The 14,738-nt window shown below is 36.1% G+C and overlaps 3 protein-coding genes and 1 gene segment (V, D, J or C); 1 reads left to right on the top strand and 3 right to left on the bottom strand.

Annotated features, from left to right (window-relative positions):
- The first annotated feature begins 1,235 nt into the window (after window positions 1-1,235).
- LOC125246638 lies at window positions 1,236-2,356 on the top strand. The segment is given in 2 exon segments: window positions 1,236-1,794; window positions 1,894-2,356. Coding segments are annotated over 2 exon segments (369 nt in total).
- A 1,581-nt stretch (window positions 2,357-3,937) lies between these two features.
- Window positions 3,938-7,543, bottom strand: LOC125246566. 3 transcript variants are annotated; one of them, XM_048157522.1, is made up of 13 exons: window positions 7,233-7,543; window positions 6,775-6,954; window positions 6,597-6,689; window positions 6,317-6,382; window positions 5,782-5,847; window positions 5,601-5,693; window positions 5,458-5,505; window positions 5,305-5,382; window positions 5,158-5,220; window positions 4,840-4,890; window positions 4,536-4,751; window positions 4,221-4,380; window positions 3,938-4,138 (listed from the first exon to the last, which is right to left on the bottom strand). In XM_048157522.1, exons 1-11 carry the CDS (start codon window positions 7,462-7,464, stop codon window positions 4,618-4,620), a joined length of 1,104 nt encoding a protein of 367 aa, XP_048013479.1. In that variant the 5' UTR covers window positions 7,465-7,543; the 3' UTR covers window positions 3,938-4,138; window positions 4,221-4,380; window positions 4,536-4,617. The 3 variants fall into 3 exon arrangements, with proteins under 3 accessions (XP_048013479.1, XP_048013480.1, XP_048013481.1); XM_048157523.1 differs by having other exon boundaries at window positions 5,458-5,502; XM_048157524.1 differs by lacking the exon at window positions 6,775-6,954.
- A 1,216-nt stretch (window positions 7,544-8,759) lies between these two features.
- On the bottom strand, window positions 8,760-12,445 carry LOC125248001. The gene is made up of 13 exons (XM_048159553.1): window positions 11,943-12,445; window positions 11,485-11,664; window positions 11,307-11,399; window positions 11,027-11,092; window positions 10,491-10,556; window positions 10,310-10,402; window positions 10,167-10,214; window positions 10,014-10,091; window positions 9,867-9,929; window positions 9,546-9,596; window positions 9,243-9,457; window positions 8,928-9,087; window positions 8,760-8,845 (listed from the first exon to the last, which is right to left on the bottom strand). Exons 1-13 carry the CDS (start codon window positions 12,172-12,174, stop codon window positions 8,760-8,762), a joined length of 1,431 nt encoding a protein of 476 aa, XP_048015510.1. The 5' UTR covers window positions 12,175-12,445.
- On the bottom strand, window positions 12,432-14,738 carry LOC125248000. The gene is made up of 2 exons (XM_048159552.1): window positions 13,803-14,738; window positions 12,432-13,714 (listed from the first exon to the last, which is right to left on the bottom strand). The coding sequence occupies exons 1-2, from the start codon at window positions 14,140-14,142 to the stop codon at window positions 12,432-12,434; spliced, it is 1,623 nt and encodes a 540-aa protein (XP_048015509.1). The 5' UTR covers window positions 14,143-14,738.

Below are 14,738 nucleotides of genomic sequence, written 5' to 3'. Positions count from 1 at the left end.
GTTTGTCTGAGTTTTCATTATATTTACACTTTTCTGACCAGCAGGTGAATCATTTTGCGAAGCAATGGTTGATTCAAAGTTTTCAAAAACTTAATTTCTTTCATCACTACAGCAAACATTTTGAACATGTGTATGTTTGACTTTTTATGCAATGATACATCAGATCATTCAACATTGTATCTGGAATGGTAAATCATTGTTGACTTCTCTTAAGTGTCTGAATTTCTGAGGAACTCTTATAGATGCAGGACTAGCCTACAGCAAACACTGAACCAGACTATTAAATGTTGAGAAGGGATCTCATTGGCTGCAGGATCAGCAGAGACCAATCAGCCTGAGTCATTTGGTATTGATGTGATTGATTACAGACTGCATGTAAAAGAGCGATCGAAGCCTGTGCCATCTTCAGTTTCATGACTGAACTAGATTTCTGACATGACAATTCTTGGAGAGTTTGTGATGGTAATGAATATGACAATGTTCATGTGTTTGGTCTGCTGCTGTTGATTATATCTGCTGTAGAGTACAGGACTTTCCACTGCCAACACACACAACATGATGCTGTTGTACGAGCAAACATGAATCACCCCATAGCAGATCTGGACAGGTGGAGCTGGGGGAGGTGGAGGGTTTCTGAAAGTACACTGCACTGCTACAGCAAACAATAGACAAGTGTTTGAATGTTGAGCAGCAAGATCATTGATACTGATACAGCAGGAATCATTCAGTTGTGTCCTGTAGAGAATGATGTGTAAATGTGTGTGTTTGACTCTGTATATTTACTGTTACTGTGACTTGGTGATGTAAAGCCTTTCTTTTAACCCTGTCAGTAAAACTACTGGACTCTGATTGAACATCAATCTTGTGTTTCTGAAGAGAATGAGTCAGTGTTTAATATGATCATCACGTTTTAGGTGTAATATATGATTCCTGTCAATCAAACTGAACAGACTGAATTCAGTTGATTTTCATGACATTTTCATATATCTCTATTTTCATCGTGACATTTTCAGCAGAAGTGAAACTGGTGTGTTCCAGTCCAGAGAGCAACATGTCAACATTGATCAAAAGGCCATAATGGAGGTTCTTTCTGGTTTACTCTAAATACAGTAAAACTGATTTATTTACTACTTGATTTCTCATTGTTATCATGTTTTTAAAGATGAAGTACATTAATGTTTTCATAAAGAAATAATTATTGTGTTTGACGAATATGTTTAAAATGATCTACACTCTTGATTCTCCAGTCATTCCAGTGGCCTAGAAAAATCTTCTTTTGTCCTCCGTATGGTGGCCACCATGTTGAGATCACATGACCAGCTAAATTCTGCTCACTTTATCTTGGTCACATATTATCAGAAACATTCACCTTATATAAATGAATCATGAGAGTGAATAGATTATTTCTACAGCGGCACTGAAAGCTGAAAATGCTTCATCCACACTGATAGATGTTCATATAAAGTCAAAGACTAGTGTCTCATCAGTCTGACAAACATAAACAAAAATATTTCACAATTAATCAATATGAACAATTAATCACTAAATGGTTCAAGAATGCTCTGAAAGTAAAATCTTATATGTAGAGAGTTTATTAGTTTGTCTGTTGTAAATCCTGCCCACTTGTTTGCATTGTGACACATGCTTCAGTGCTCTGAGAGTGTTTATAGTGCTGTGAGTTTAACACTTCATGACTGAGAGCAGAACAGAACACAATCTTCATCATCACACAAGACAAAAGAACAACAATGAACACAATCACCTTCATCTGGACTCTCACACTGTTTATTCAAGGTAAGACTGATAAAAACTGACTCTGGTTTTGGTGTTCTTGTAAAAGTATATGATGGTAGTAGTTTTAAACAATAATTGTTTTTCTTTTCTCTTCTCCAGAATCCAGAGGAGTGACTCTGACTCAACCTGAAGCTAAAACTGTCCAACAGGGTGAAACAGCTTCAATAGAGTGTAGTTTGGATGTTGCACTAACTTATAATGCCTTAGTCTGGTATCAGCAGAAACTTGGAGAAACCCCTAAACTCCTGATTTATGGCATAAACATACTCCAGTCAGGAACTCCATCTAGATTCAGTGGCAGTGGATCTAACTATGGCAGTGATTTTACTCTGACCATCAGTGGAGTCCAGACTGAAGATACAGGAGATTATTACTGTCTGAGTATACACAGCATCAACAGTAAATATGTGTTCACACAGTGATAAAGAGTGGTACAAAAACCTCGGTCAGTCAGACGTCACAGTGATGCACTGATACAGCTGAGAGATACTGCAGCTGCTCATACAACACAATCACACACAACACTGATCAGTGATGGAAGGGGTTCATCATAAAAGATCACTACCTTAAATAGCTGTATTTTCAGCAAAATTAACAAACTTCAAACAATTAATAATTCGTTTGGAAGACACTTTTTTTCTCAAAGTGACCTGAAATGAGGATCTACACAAGCATTTGATCATCAGCGAGTCAGAAATACTGCTCATGTCTCTGTGTTTGAATGTAATAATATAAATGAGATGATTAACTACACAGACCACTATTTTTAATCTGTTTATTCTCAAACCTTTCAAATCCCAACATCTGAAAGAGCCTCATCACACTAATTCATATAAGCAGAGAAAATTTAGACCTCAATAACTACATCAGTCTAGGAAAACATTTCTACAACATCCTAAACAACTCTTTCACGAAGAAAAATATTCAAATTGTCTTCCAAACAAAATATCACGCATGAGACCATAAATACACCCCTGAAAAGATCAACATGACAACTTTAAATTAGACAACATCCCAGTCAACAATTTGATCTCACAATGATGTCACTATGAGCTCACAATATTCTCATGGTGCGGTCATAATGTGAGTGTCACAGTGAACTAAAAGTGTAACCACACAGAGCTCTCACTGTGAGCTCATACTTTGTTCACAACATGAGGTCACTGCACAATCACAGTGCACTCATACTGTGGTGGAAATATGAGGTCACATCACACTCACTGTGTGCTCATACTGTGATCACTGTGTGCTCATACTGTGGTCACTGTGTGCTCATACTGTGGTCACTGTGTGCTCATACTGTGGTCACTGTGTGCTCATACTGTGGTCACTGTGTGCTCATACTGTGGTCACTGTGTGCTCATACTGTGGTCACTGTGTGCTCATACTGTGGTCACTGTGTGCTCATACTGTGGTCACTGTGTGCTCATACTGTGATCACTGTGTGCTCATACTGTGATCACTGTGTGCTCATACTGTGGTCACTGTGTGCTCATACTGTGGTCACTGTGTGCTCATACTGTGGTCACTGTGTGCTCATACTGTGGTCACTGTGTGTGTGCTCATACTGTGATCACTGTGTGCTCATACTCTGGTCACTGTGTGCTCATACTGTGATCACTGTGTGCTCATACTGTGGTCACTGTGTGCTCATACTGTGATCACTGTGTGCTCATACTCTGGTCACTGTGTGCTCATACTGTGATCACTGTGTGCTCATACTGTGGTCACTGTGTGCTCATACTGTGGTCACTGTGTGCTCATACTGTGATCACTGTGTGCTCATACTCTGGTCACTGTGTGCTCATACTGTGATCACTGTGTGCTCATACTCTGGTCACTGTGTGCTCATACTGTGATCACTGTGTGCTCATACTGTGGTCACTGTGTGCTCATACTCTGGTCACTGTGTGCTCATACTGTGATCACTGTGTGCTCATACTGTGATCACTGTGTGCTCATACTGTGATCACTGTGTGCTCATACTCTGGTCACTGTGATGTCACTGCGCACTCACTGTGTGCTCATACTGTGATCACTGTGTGCTCATACTGTAAGATCACCATATAACACCACTATGCAATAATTGTGTTAGCTTCACTGTTATCTAAAATGATTCAGTTAACTCAAACTTTTACACCCACATTCTTTATTTCCATCAATAAAAACAATCAAACAAAAAGTCAGCTTTTTCCTTTATTTGGTTTCCTTTTCAGCCTGGTGTTGGCGTTGGACAAAAAAATTTCTACTTGGCGAATACATTCTGCATCTGGTGTTGTTCTGGTGGTTACTTTTAGCTTCTTCACCTCTATTTCATTTTGTTTGTGAAAAGACCTGACACATTCTAAAAACACAAAGAGCAAGGTGTTAACATTACAATTTCTATAGCAGCATCCAGATGCACAAACCAAAACTTAAACACTTACTTTTCAAACATGTCAGGAGCACAGGTGGCAACACCTTCTTCCCATCTTTCCCCGTTCTGTTATACAGACAGAGAACATTGTCTGACGCTATGCTTTTTAAAGCCTGTCTCACCATCTCACCTATATTGGAGCTGCCGTGAGTATGGATGAGATAGTGTACCTGACAAAAACATACATAATATTGTCATGATTAAAATATACCAGGCTTCAACATTTCTTTTACATGGTATCTGCTGCAAAAAAATAAAAAAATAAAAAAATAAAACTGTGGCTTTGTTGTAAAAATAAACGCTAAATTTATATAGTAGTACTAACATAAAGCTCTCGATAATTTTTGTCTTCTTCAAGCCTCTGACAGAAGGCTTCAAACGTTTCAAAGCTGGAGCACTGTTGTTGTTTAAAAAAGTTCCTCATGGGCATCTTCTTCTGCCCGCTTCATGAGAACAGACTTAACTTTTGCCAAGTCATTCATGATGACAGCTTGTCTCTGTTCCAGCATTTGAATTTGTTGGAGTATCTTAGTATTCAGATCTGAAAAATTGTAAAGTTAGATTGTTATATAGCAAAGGATGTTTTATGTCTGTATAAATAAATAATGTCTAATTGATATATCACATACCAAACAATTTCTCCATGGTGACTTTGCATTTTGTTTCCTTTGGTTCCTTCCCTGTTATCAAAATTACATACATAAGGTCAGTGAAATTGCATTTATCTAAATCAGTTATATTGTTTCTATATTTATTTTTCTACATCAATTAAACCGTTTTTTCCCTGATCGTTTTATCCACAATGCACATGTAGGTGGTTCCACTTTAATTGTGGGGACATTTGGTACAATGTAAAAAAAAAAAAAAACACACACACACGCACACACACACACACACACACACACACACACACACACACACATAAATTATATTAAATTATAACTCACCTGAAGAAGCAGAGCTTTTGGGATGATCATCCTCATGCATTGCCACATTTCCCTGAAGAGTATCTGTGAGAGTCATGACACAAAATTCTCTTATAAGGTACCTTGTGATGTGTTTGCATGTGTTAAAGGGAATATCTATTGTCTCACCTAAGAATACTGGGTTGGGCTGGCTTGAGTTTAAATAACTGTCATCAGGGCTTTCATTGTTATCATCCAGACAGTCACCTGAACAATGTGAATTAGAATGATCAAATTAGCTTAACCAGATTCAATTTAAGAGAAAAAGTGTTTCATACTCACCAGATGTTTTGACACACAGAGCTTTCTGAATAAGTGGACTCTTGACTACTTTCAAGAAAAGACATAAGACATTCAAAATCTGCAAATAAAATTATAAAGCTGATTCTGCTAAGTTCCTTAGATAAGTTAAAACACAAGCTTACCATGGTATCTGGGAGTTTTGGCCAGCTGAACATTCTTTGTCTTCAGACCAACTCGCTTCATTGCATTTCTTGACTTCTTTAAATGCACATCATCTGTTTATCACATTAAAATTAGTATGATCACCTAATCTTTTGCCATAACAAACCTTGTATACACAATGAATAAACAATGTATACACACTTGGTATCCTGGTTTGCACTGTAATTTCTTTATAAGTCATGTGATGTTGTTGAAGATCATGACATTCTGAGAGGAAGATATAGAAGTAAGTGGCTTAATGTACATCAATACATGAATGCATGGGTTTTCTAACCGGGGTCAGGGGACCCACAACAGGCCTCCAGAGGGTTGTAAGGGTCTTCATAAAATTCATAAAAAACATAAATATCAATATATTCAAACATTGTTACAGTCACATTTTTAAGTTCTTGATAGAGACATTTAAGTGTTTATATTTGTTTTTTATCTGTAGTATGGGATTTGTATTTCTTTGTAAAACAGAATTCTTTGTAAAGCTTCTATAAAACTAATAAATTTGAACTAAAAATGTTTATCTTCAGGTTTACATGTCCAACATTACTCCTTAGCTAAAGGTTCATCATATATGGTGGGTTTTGGCAATATAAAGTGTAAAAACCTCTGCATAGTAACACATTATACACACCATTAATACATGAATTTATCTTTTGTATATGTGTGTATATGTTTAAATCACCTGAGACATCAGAGCTTGTGGGCTTGGGATCATCCTCATCTTTTTTCCCACTTCTCTGAAGAGTATCTTTAAAGATAGATCATGCAGAAGAAAAATATTTTTTATTAAATAAAAGTTTAGTTAAAAAGTTAAAACACTGTCACACTGAACTTTCTGAATGAGCTGAATATTGACTAATGTTCAAAAGAAGAAAAAAACAAACTAATAAAAAATGGATTGAAAAAACATAAAAGTGCTTTAGCAAGTTCAAAGTTCTACATCAAAGTTAAAACAGGCTAACCATGGTATATAGGAGGTTTGGGCAGTGGGACATTTCTTGACTTCAGACCAGATTGCTTCACTTCATTTCCTGACTGCTTCAAGTTCATATCATCTGTTTGGTACATACAAATAAAGAATGATCACAGAGTTATGGCTAAATTGTTTTCTGCATACCAATCATTTCAATATATACAGACCTTCACAGGAAGATGTCTCTGAATTGATGTCACTTTCATCACAGAGCTTATTTTTCCTTTTTCTCTTCTCAGGTAATTCCACAACTGCAGGGTCTGTCATTGAATAAGTAATTGAGTCCTCTGCTGCTGAGACCCCCGTTGTGTAATCTGAGATGTATTGATTTGCTTGATCATAGTCTCCTGTAAGTGGTAAATTTATGTATACTATGTGTATAATGGAAATTCAGTCAACTATTTATTCATCATAGAATACATAAATATATTATGATTAGTAAATTTATAAGACCACCTATCATAATATTGAGAAAAAAATCTTCCAGAAATGTTAAATACTTATGTAAAACTAAAATTGTGATTGTCTTATATTAGGCACAACAACTTGAATTTGTGTTCTTATACCCACATTTCAGCATCACATTCATTTTCAATTCAAATGCACCATTATTGCAATTTCTTACCAATTGATGGTCCAACGATCTTCACAATGTCATAAACCTTCCAGTTAGGGTTTGGTGGAGAATTGTTTTTAATGTTTGAGAGTGATGATGTCCATCGACACTTCAATGTTCCATTGTCATCAAAAATCCAACTGATTGGTACAACAGATGTCTGTCCATCACCGAATAAACAAATTCGATACTGAAATACGCACGCACACGCACACACACACACACACACACACACACACATTATTCATAGTCTTTGGATCAAAATCAGGATAACATGCAATAAAAAAGGCAAAAACCCTGCCTTACTGACTTACTTGACTAACTAATCAAACTGAATGCATGAGCGGTATAAGCGCTACCGCATTGTATTCATCTTTATCAATCAATGACAAAGGTATCATGATTGCTTTATGTCTCAGTTGAGTGGTGTCAGTATGTAACATTTTAGTGTGATTCCGAAATCCTTTGAATATGCCAATTATTCTGGAGTCACATGGCTTAGTGTACAAAGGTTCCATTCTGCAAAAAAACCTCACAAAAAATCAGATTTTCTTGAACTCCATGTATAAGGCAGTACCTATCATTGGTCATTCTGTAACATTCTTTTGTCTTTGGCGTACCAGAGTTAACATTTGATTTCTTAGAACTTGATATTGCTTGCCTCTCTGCCAATCTGTTAGCTACTTGAATCAGCGGATCACTTGAACCGCGGATAAACCTCTTGATTTGACCCATATTGTTCTCAAACTTGTATGCTGAACAATAGTGTAATGATCTGTTGTAATTTGCAACATCAGTGAGATGTAGCAAGCAATGCACATTATATGAGATGAAACTCATGCTATACAGGCTGCTACCTTTTTCAACAAAATATGTTAACAGCTCATCTGCATAATCACGATGCTCCATTAGGTTTTCACTGTACAAGATGCGCATTCCAATACTAAGTGAAAGGAAGTGAATATACTTCTCCTTATCGAGAACATATTTCAAAATCACTGGTCCAGAATAAAGCAAAAATGTTCGGAATTCAGTTGCTTTCCAGTGCTTCAGTTCATCTAACCCCCTGGGTTTCCTATTGAATTCAGGAGGTATGTGATGTCGGACAGCTTGATGAAAATAAGTAATGGTGCTAAGATGTCCAGCTGATAATCTATGGGCCAAAGGTCCTTCTTTCCACAGCATCAACATTCGCTTAGTCACTCCTAGATCTACACAATGCATGGGATCTATTGGGAACTGCCTGATCATATCAATGTCCAGATTCAAAAGAATGCTATCTGTTTTGTGATGTTCAGGATTTGTCTTCTGTCTAAATGACTCATTGGTTCTGAGATTTCCTTTATACAAAAAAAGCATTTTGCTCTCATGAACTCCCTTTACATCACAAAAGTCACAGCCATAGCGGCCATTAAACTGAACTATTCCTTTGATGAGGGCTCGTGCTGGTGCATCACATATGATGTTTTTGAGGACAATTCTCTTCCCTTTAAAGCCTGTTTCCATCAGTTCTTGCAGCTCCTGCCATAAAATCCCTCAAAAACTCCAAATCATTTGGTTTCTTTGCTCCAGAAAACAGAGCAACAACAAAAGGACTGTTTTTAGAAAAGACCTGACACATTCTAAAAACACAAAGAGCAAGGTGTTAACATTACAATTTCTATAGCAGCATCCAGATGCACAAACCAAAACTTAAACACTTACTTTTCAAACATGTCAGGAGCACAGGTGGCAACACCTTCTTCCCATCTTTCCCCGTTCTGTTATACAGACAGAGAACATTGTCTGACGCTATGCTTTTTAAAGCCTGTCTCACCATCTCACCTATATTGGAGCTGCCGTGAGTATGGATGAGATAGTGTACCTGACAAAAACATACATAATATTGTCATGATTAAAATATACCAGGCTTCAACATTTCTTTTACATGGTATCTGCTGCAAAAAAATAAAAAAATAAAAAAATAAAACTGTGGCTTTGTTGTAAAAATAAACGCTAAATTTATATAGTAGTACTAACATAAAGCTCTCGATAATTTTTGTCTTCTTCAAGCCTCTGACAGAAGGCTTCAAACGTTTCAAAGCTGGAGCACTGTTGTTGTTTAAAAAGTTCCTCATGGGCATCTTCTTCTGCCCGCTTCATGAGAACAGACTTAACTTTTGCCAAGTCATTCATGATGACAGCTTGTCTCTGTTCCAGCATTTGAATTTGTTGGAGTATCTTAGTATTCAGATCTGAAAAATTGTAAAGTTAGATTGTTATATAGCAAAGGATGTTTTATGTCTGTATAAATAAATAATGTCTAATTGATATATCACATACCAAACAATTTCTCCATGGTGACTTTGCATTTTGTTTCCTTTGGTTCCTTCCCTGTTATCAAAATTACATACATAAGGTCAGTGAAATTGCATTTATCTAAATCAGTTATATTGTTTCTATATTTATTTTTCTACATCAATTAAACCGTTTTTTCCCTGATCGTTTTATCCACAATGCACATGTAGGTGGTTCACTTTAATTGTGGGGACATTTGGTACAATGTAAAAAAAAAAAAAACACACACACACACGCACACACACACACACACACACACACACACACACACACACACACACTAAATTATATTAAATTATAACTCACCTGAAGAAGCAGAGCTTTTGGGATGATCATCCTCATGCATTGCCACATTTCCCTGAAGAGTATCTGTGAGAGTCATGACACAAAATTCTCTTATAAGGTACCTTGTGATGTGTTTGCATGTGTTAAAGGGAATATCTATTGTCTCACCTAAGAATACTGGGTTGGGCTGGCTTGAGTTTAAATAACTGTCATCAGGGCTTTCATTGTTATCATCCAGACAGTCACCTGAACAATGTGAATTAGAATGATCAAATTAGCTTAACCAGATTCAATTTAAGAGAAAAAGTGTTTCATACTCACCAGATGTTTTGACACACAGAGCTTTCTGAATAAGTGGACTCTTGACTACTTTCAAGAAAAGACATAAGACATTCAAAATCTGCAAATAAAATTATAAAGCTGATTCTGCTAAGTTCCTTAGATAAGTTAAAACACAAGCTTACCATGGTATCTGGGAGTTTTGGCCAGCTGAACATTCTTTGTCTTCAGACCAACTCGCTTCATTGCATTTCTTGACTTCTTTAAATGCACATCATCTGTTTATCACATTAAAATTAGTATGATCACCTAATCTTTTGCCATAACAAACCTTGTATACACAATGAATAAACAATGTATACACACCTGGTATCCTGGTTTGCACTGTAATTTCTTTATAAGTCATGTGATGTTGTTGAAGATCATGAAATTCTGAGAGGAAGATATAGAAGTAAGTGGCTTAATGTACATCAATACATGAATGCATGGGTTTTCTAACCGGGGTCAGGGGACCCACAACAGGCCTCCAGAGGGTTGTAAGGGTCTTCATAAAATTCATAAAAAACATAAATATTCAATATATTCAAACATTGTTACAGTCACATTTTTAAGTTCTTGATAGAGACATTTAAGTGTTTATATTTGTTTTTTATCTGTAGTATGGGATTTGTATTTCTTTGTAAAACAGAATTCTTTGTAAAGCTTCTATAAAACTAATAAATTTGAACTAAAAATGTTTATCTTCAGGTTTACATGTCCAACATTACTCCTTAGCTAAAGGTTCATCATATATGGTGGGTTTTGGCAATATAAAGTGTAAAAACCTCTGCATAGTAACACATTATACACACCATTAATACATGAATTTATCTTTTGTATATGTGTGTATATGTTTAAATCACCTGAGACATCAGAGCTTGTGGGCTTGGGATCATCCTCATCTTTTTTCCCACTTCTCTGAAGAGTATCTTTAAAGATAGATCATGCAGAAGAAAAATATTTTTTATTAAATAAAAGTTTAGTTAAAAAGTTAAAACACTGTCACACTGAACTTTCTGAATGAGCTGAATATTGACTAATGTTCAAAAGAAGAAAAAAACAAACTAATAAAAAATGGATTGAAAAAACATAAAAGTGCTTTAGCAAGTTCAAAGTTCTACATCAAAGTTAAAACAGGCTAACCATGGTATATAGGAGGTTTGGGCAGTGGGACATTTCTTGACTTCAGACCAGATTGCTTCACTTCATTTCCTGACTGCTTCAAGTTCATATCATCTGTTTAGTACATACAAATAAAGAATGATCACAGAGTTATGGCTAAATTGTTTTCTGCATACCAATCATTTCAATATATACAGACCTTCACAGGAAGATGTCTCTGAATTGATGTCACTTTCATCACAGAGCTTATTTTTCCTTTTTCTCTTCTCAGGTAATTCCACAACTGCAGGGTCTGTCATTGAATAAGTAATTGAGTCCTCTGCTGCTGAGACCCCCGTTGTGTAATCTGAGATGTATTGATTTGCTTGATCATAGTCTCCTGTAAGTGGTAAATTTATGTATACTATGTGTATAATGGAAATTCAGTCAACTATTTATTCATCATAGAATACATAAATATATTATGATTAGTAAATTTATAAGACCACCTATCATAATATTGAGAAAAAAATCTTCCAGAAATGTTAAATACTTATGTAAAACTAAAATTGTGATTGTCTTATATTAGGCACAACAACTTGAATTTGTGTTCTTATACCCACATTTCAGCATCACATTCATTTTCAATTCAAATGCACCATTATTGCAATTTCTTACCAATTGATGGTCCAACGATCTTCACAATGTCATAAACCTTCCAGTTAGGGTTTGGTGGAGAATTGTTTTTAATGTTTGAGAGTGATGATGTCCATCGACACTTCAATGTTCCATTGTCATCAAAAATCCAACTGATTGGTACAACAGATGTCTGTCCATCACCGAATAAACAAATTCGATACTGAAATACGCACGCACACGCACACACACACACACACACACACACACACATTATTCATAGTCTTTGGATCAAAATCAGGATAACATGCAATAAAAAAGGCAAAAACCCTGCCTTACTGACTTACTTGACTAACTAATCAAACTGAATGCATGAGCGGTATAAGCGCTACCGCATTGTATTCATCTTTATCAATCAATGACAAAGGTATCATGATTGCTTTATGTCTCAGTTGAGTGGTGTCAGTATGTAACATTTTAGTGTGATTCCGAAATCCTTTGAATATGCCAATTATTCTGGAGTCACATGGCTTAGTGTACAAAGGTTCCATTCTGCAAAAAAACCTCACAAAAAATCAGATTTTCTTGAACTCCATGTATAAGGCAATAGCTATCATTGGTCATTCTGTAACATTCTTTTGTCTTTGGCGTACCAGAGTTAACATTTGATTTCTTAGAACTTGATATTGCTTGCCTCTCTGCCAATCTGTTAGCTACTTGAATCAGTGGATCACTTGAACCGCGGATAAACCTCTTGATTTGACCCATATTGTTCTCAAACTTGTACGCTGAACAATAGTGTAATGATCTGTTGTAATTTGCAACATCAGTGAGATGTAGCAAGCAATGCACATTATATGAGATGAAACTCATGCTATACAGGCTGCTACCTTTTTCAACAAAATATGTTAACAGCTCATCTGCATAATCACGATGCTCCATTAGGTTTTCACTGTACAAGATGCGCATTCCAATACTAAGTGAAAGGAAGTGAATATACTTCTCCTTATCGAGAACATATTTCAAAATCACTGGTCCAGTATAAAGCAAAAATGTTCGGAATTCAGTTGCTTTCCAGTGCTTCAGTTCATCTAACCCCCTGGGTTTCCTATTGAATTCAGGAGGTATGTGATGTCGGACAGCTTGATGAAAATAAGTAATGGTGCTAAGATGTCCAGCTGATAATCTATGGGCCAAAGGTCCTTCTTTCCACAGCATCAACATTCGCTTAGTCACTCCTAGATCTACACAATGCATGGGATCTATTGGGAACTGCCTGATCATATCAATGTCCAGATTCAAAAGAATGCTATCTGTTTTGTGATGTTCAGGATTTGTCTTCTGTCTAAATGACTCATTGGTTCTGAGATTTCCTTTATACAAAAAAAGCATTTTGCTCTCATGAACTCCCTTTACATCACAAAAGTCACAGCCATAGCGGCCATTAAACTGAACTATTCCTTTGATGAGGGCTCGTGCTGGTGCATCACATATGATGTTTTTGAGGACAATTCTCTTCCCTTTAAAGCCTGTTTCCATCAGTTCTTGCAGCTCCTCCATAAAATCCCTCAAAAACTCCAAATCATTTGGTTTCTTTGCTCCAGAAAACAGAGCAACAACAAAAGGACTGTTTTTCACTTCATCAATGTTGATGACAGCACACTGAAGTGGCCACATTGTGAGGTTTTTGGACTTGAAAATGGGTAGGCCATCAATATTCAAAGAAATCTCAAAGTGGTCGTATTTTGAAGTGTCTTGCTCAGACAGAGTATGCGTAAGACCTTCCTTTAATCCAAAATATGTGTATTTGCCACCTATCAAAAACAAGATTTTACAGTTCAGTGAAATTTCTGAATAATATTGCCAAATGAGTGCATGGACATTTTCAAAGTTAAAATGTACCTGATTTTTCTGTTATTCTCAAACTGCCAGAACGAGGTGTTTTCAATAGTGTTCGTCCGTCTGCTGGAACATCAATGTCATGTTCCTTCAAAATCTTAAGCAAATGAGTGAGAGAGGTCATGGAGATGTTGAATTTCATTGCCCACTCAGACAGCTTTTTCTCCAGAGACAAAGCTAGCTCTGAGTTACTTTCACTGGTAACATCCATGGAATCATTTAGTCTATCAATTTCATACCATAGCACTTGATCTTGCATATTAATTATGGTATTCTGTTGTGATTCTGAATCATACTGTTCTTGCAAGTCTTCATTTAGATGCTGCTCCACAACATTCAGCATATTTCCTGAGTCGTCTGATGAGTAGTCTGATTCAAGTTCTCTGGAGGAGTGTTCACTATCAGAAGTGTTTTCATTTTTTTTCTGAAGAGCCAAAATGATCTTTTTTGATTTTCTACGAGCTTTTTGTTGCTGTCTTTTCAATGCCTTAATTTTTGTTTCCAAATCCTAACAGGCCAAAAAGAACTTCTGTATTAGTAAAACATTATATGAAACACATAAATCTTTTACAAATTTTTTTTGTTTGAGAGGACAACCTTAGCCACTCTCACTGATTACTGTATTTGATAATTGTTTAAGAAGTCTTCTTTGGACAATTGTTGTGTATCCTAAAGAAAGTGTGTATCATAAAGTACTTTAAACTACACTTTTGTAGATCTACACTTTACATTCTTAATGATGTAGTGTTGCATCTGATGTCTGGGTAAAGTTGCTTGTTATGTTAATAAGAGGATGAATGTCAGTCACTTTGAGTTTTGGTAAATGGGAAGTGACGTTGTAGCTTTTAACATAAAACAGCTACAGTTCCGCAGATAGAAGTTGTTGTTAAAAAACTAGTCATATAGTGTGGTGAAATAAGGCTTTTTATCTTTAATATG

This window comes from Megalobrama amblycephala, linkage group LG15, assembly GCF_018812025.1.
Source record: "Megalobrama amblycephala isolate DHTTF-2021 linkage group LG15, ASM1881202v1, whole genome shotgun sequence".
NCBI classification, from domain to species: domain Eukaryota; kingdom Metazoa; phylum Chordata; class Actinopteri; order Cypriniformes; family Xenocyprididae; genus Megalobrama; species Megalobrama amblycephala.
The sequence above is the reverse complement of the archived record's forward strand: the minus strand, read 5'-3'. Positions and strand labels throughout refer to the sequence as shown.

What these genes read in the sequence shown, in the direction of transcription:
- LOC125246566 (XM_048157522.1), bottom strand. Translation starts at nt 7,464, where the DNA reads ATGTGTGTGTGTGTGTGTGTGTGTGTGTGTGCGTGTGCGTGCGTATTT. An exon ending in GATCGTTGGACCATCAATTG is followed by an intron (nt 6,955 to 7,232) that starts GTAAGAAATTGC and finishes TACCACTTACAG; the next exon opens with GAGACTATGATCAAGCAAAT. An exon ending in TCTGTGTGTCAAAACATCTG is followed by an intron (nt 5,383 to 5,457) that starts GTGAGTATGAAA and finishes CACATTGTTCAG; the next exon opens with GTGACTGTCTGGATGATAAC.
- LOC125248001 (XM_048159553.1), bottom strand. Translation starts at nt 12,174, where the DNA reads ATGTGTGTGTGTGTGTGTGTGTGTGTGTGTGCGTGTGCGTGCGTATTT. An exon ending in CAAACCTCCTATATACCATG is followed by an intron (nt 11,093 to 11,306) that starts GTTAGCCTGTTT and finishes CTATCTTTAAAG; the next exon opens with ATACTCTTCAGAGAAGTGGG. An exon ending in TCTGTGTGTCAAAACATCTG is followed by an intron (nt 10,092 to 10,166) that starts GTGAGTATGAAA and finishes CACATTGTTCAG; the next exon opens with GTGACTGTCTGGATGATAAC.
- LOC125248000 (XM_048159552.1), bottom strand. Translation starts at nt 14,142, where the DNA reads ATGCTGAATGTTGTGGAGCAGCATCTAAATGAAGACTTGCAAGAACAG. An exon ending in GAGAATAACAGAAAAATCAG is followed by an intron (nt 13,715 to 13,802) that starts GTACATTTTAAC and finishes TGTTTTTGATAG; the next exon opens with GTGGCAAATACACATATTTT.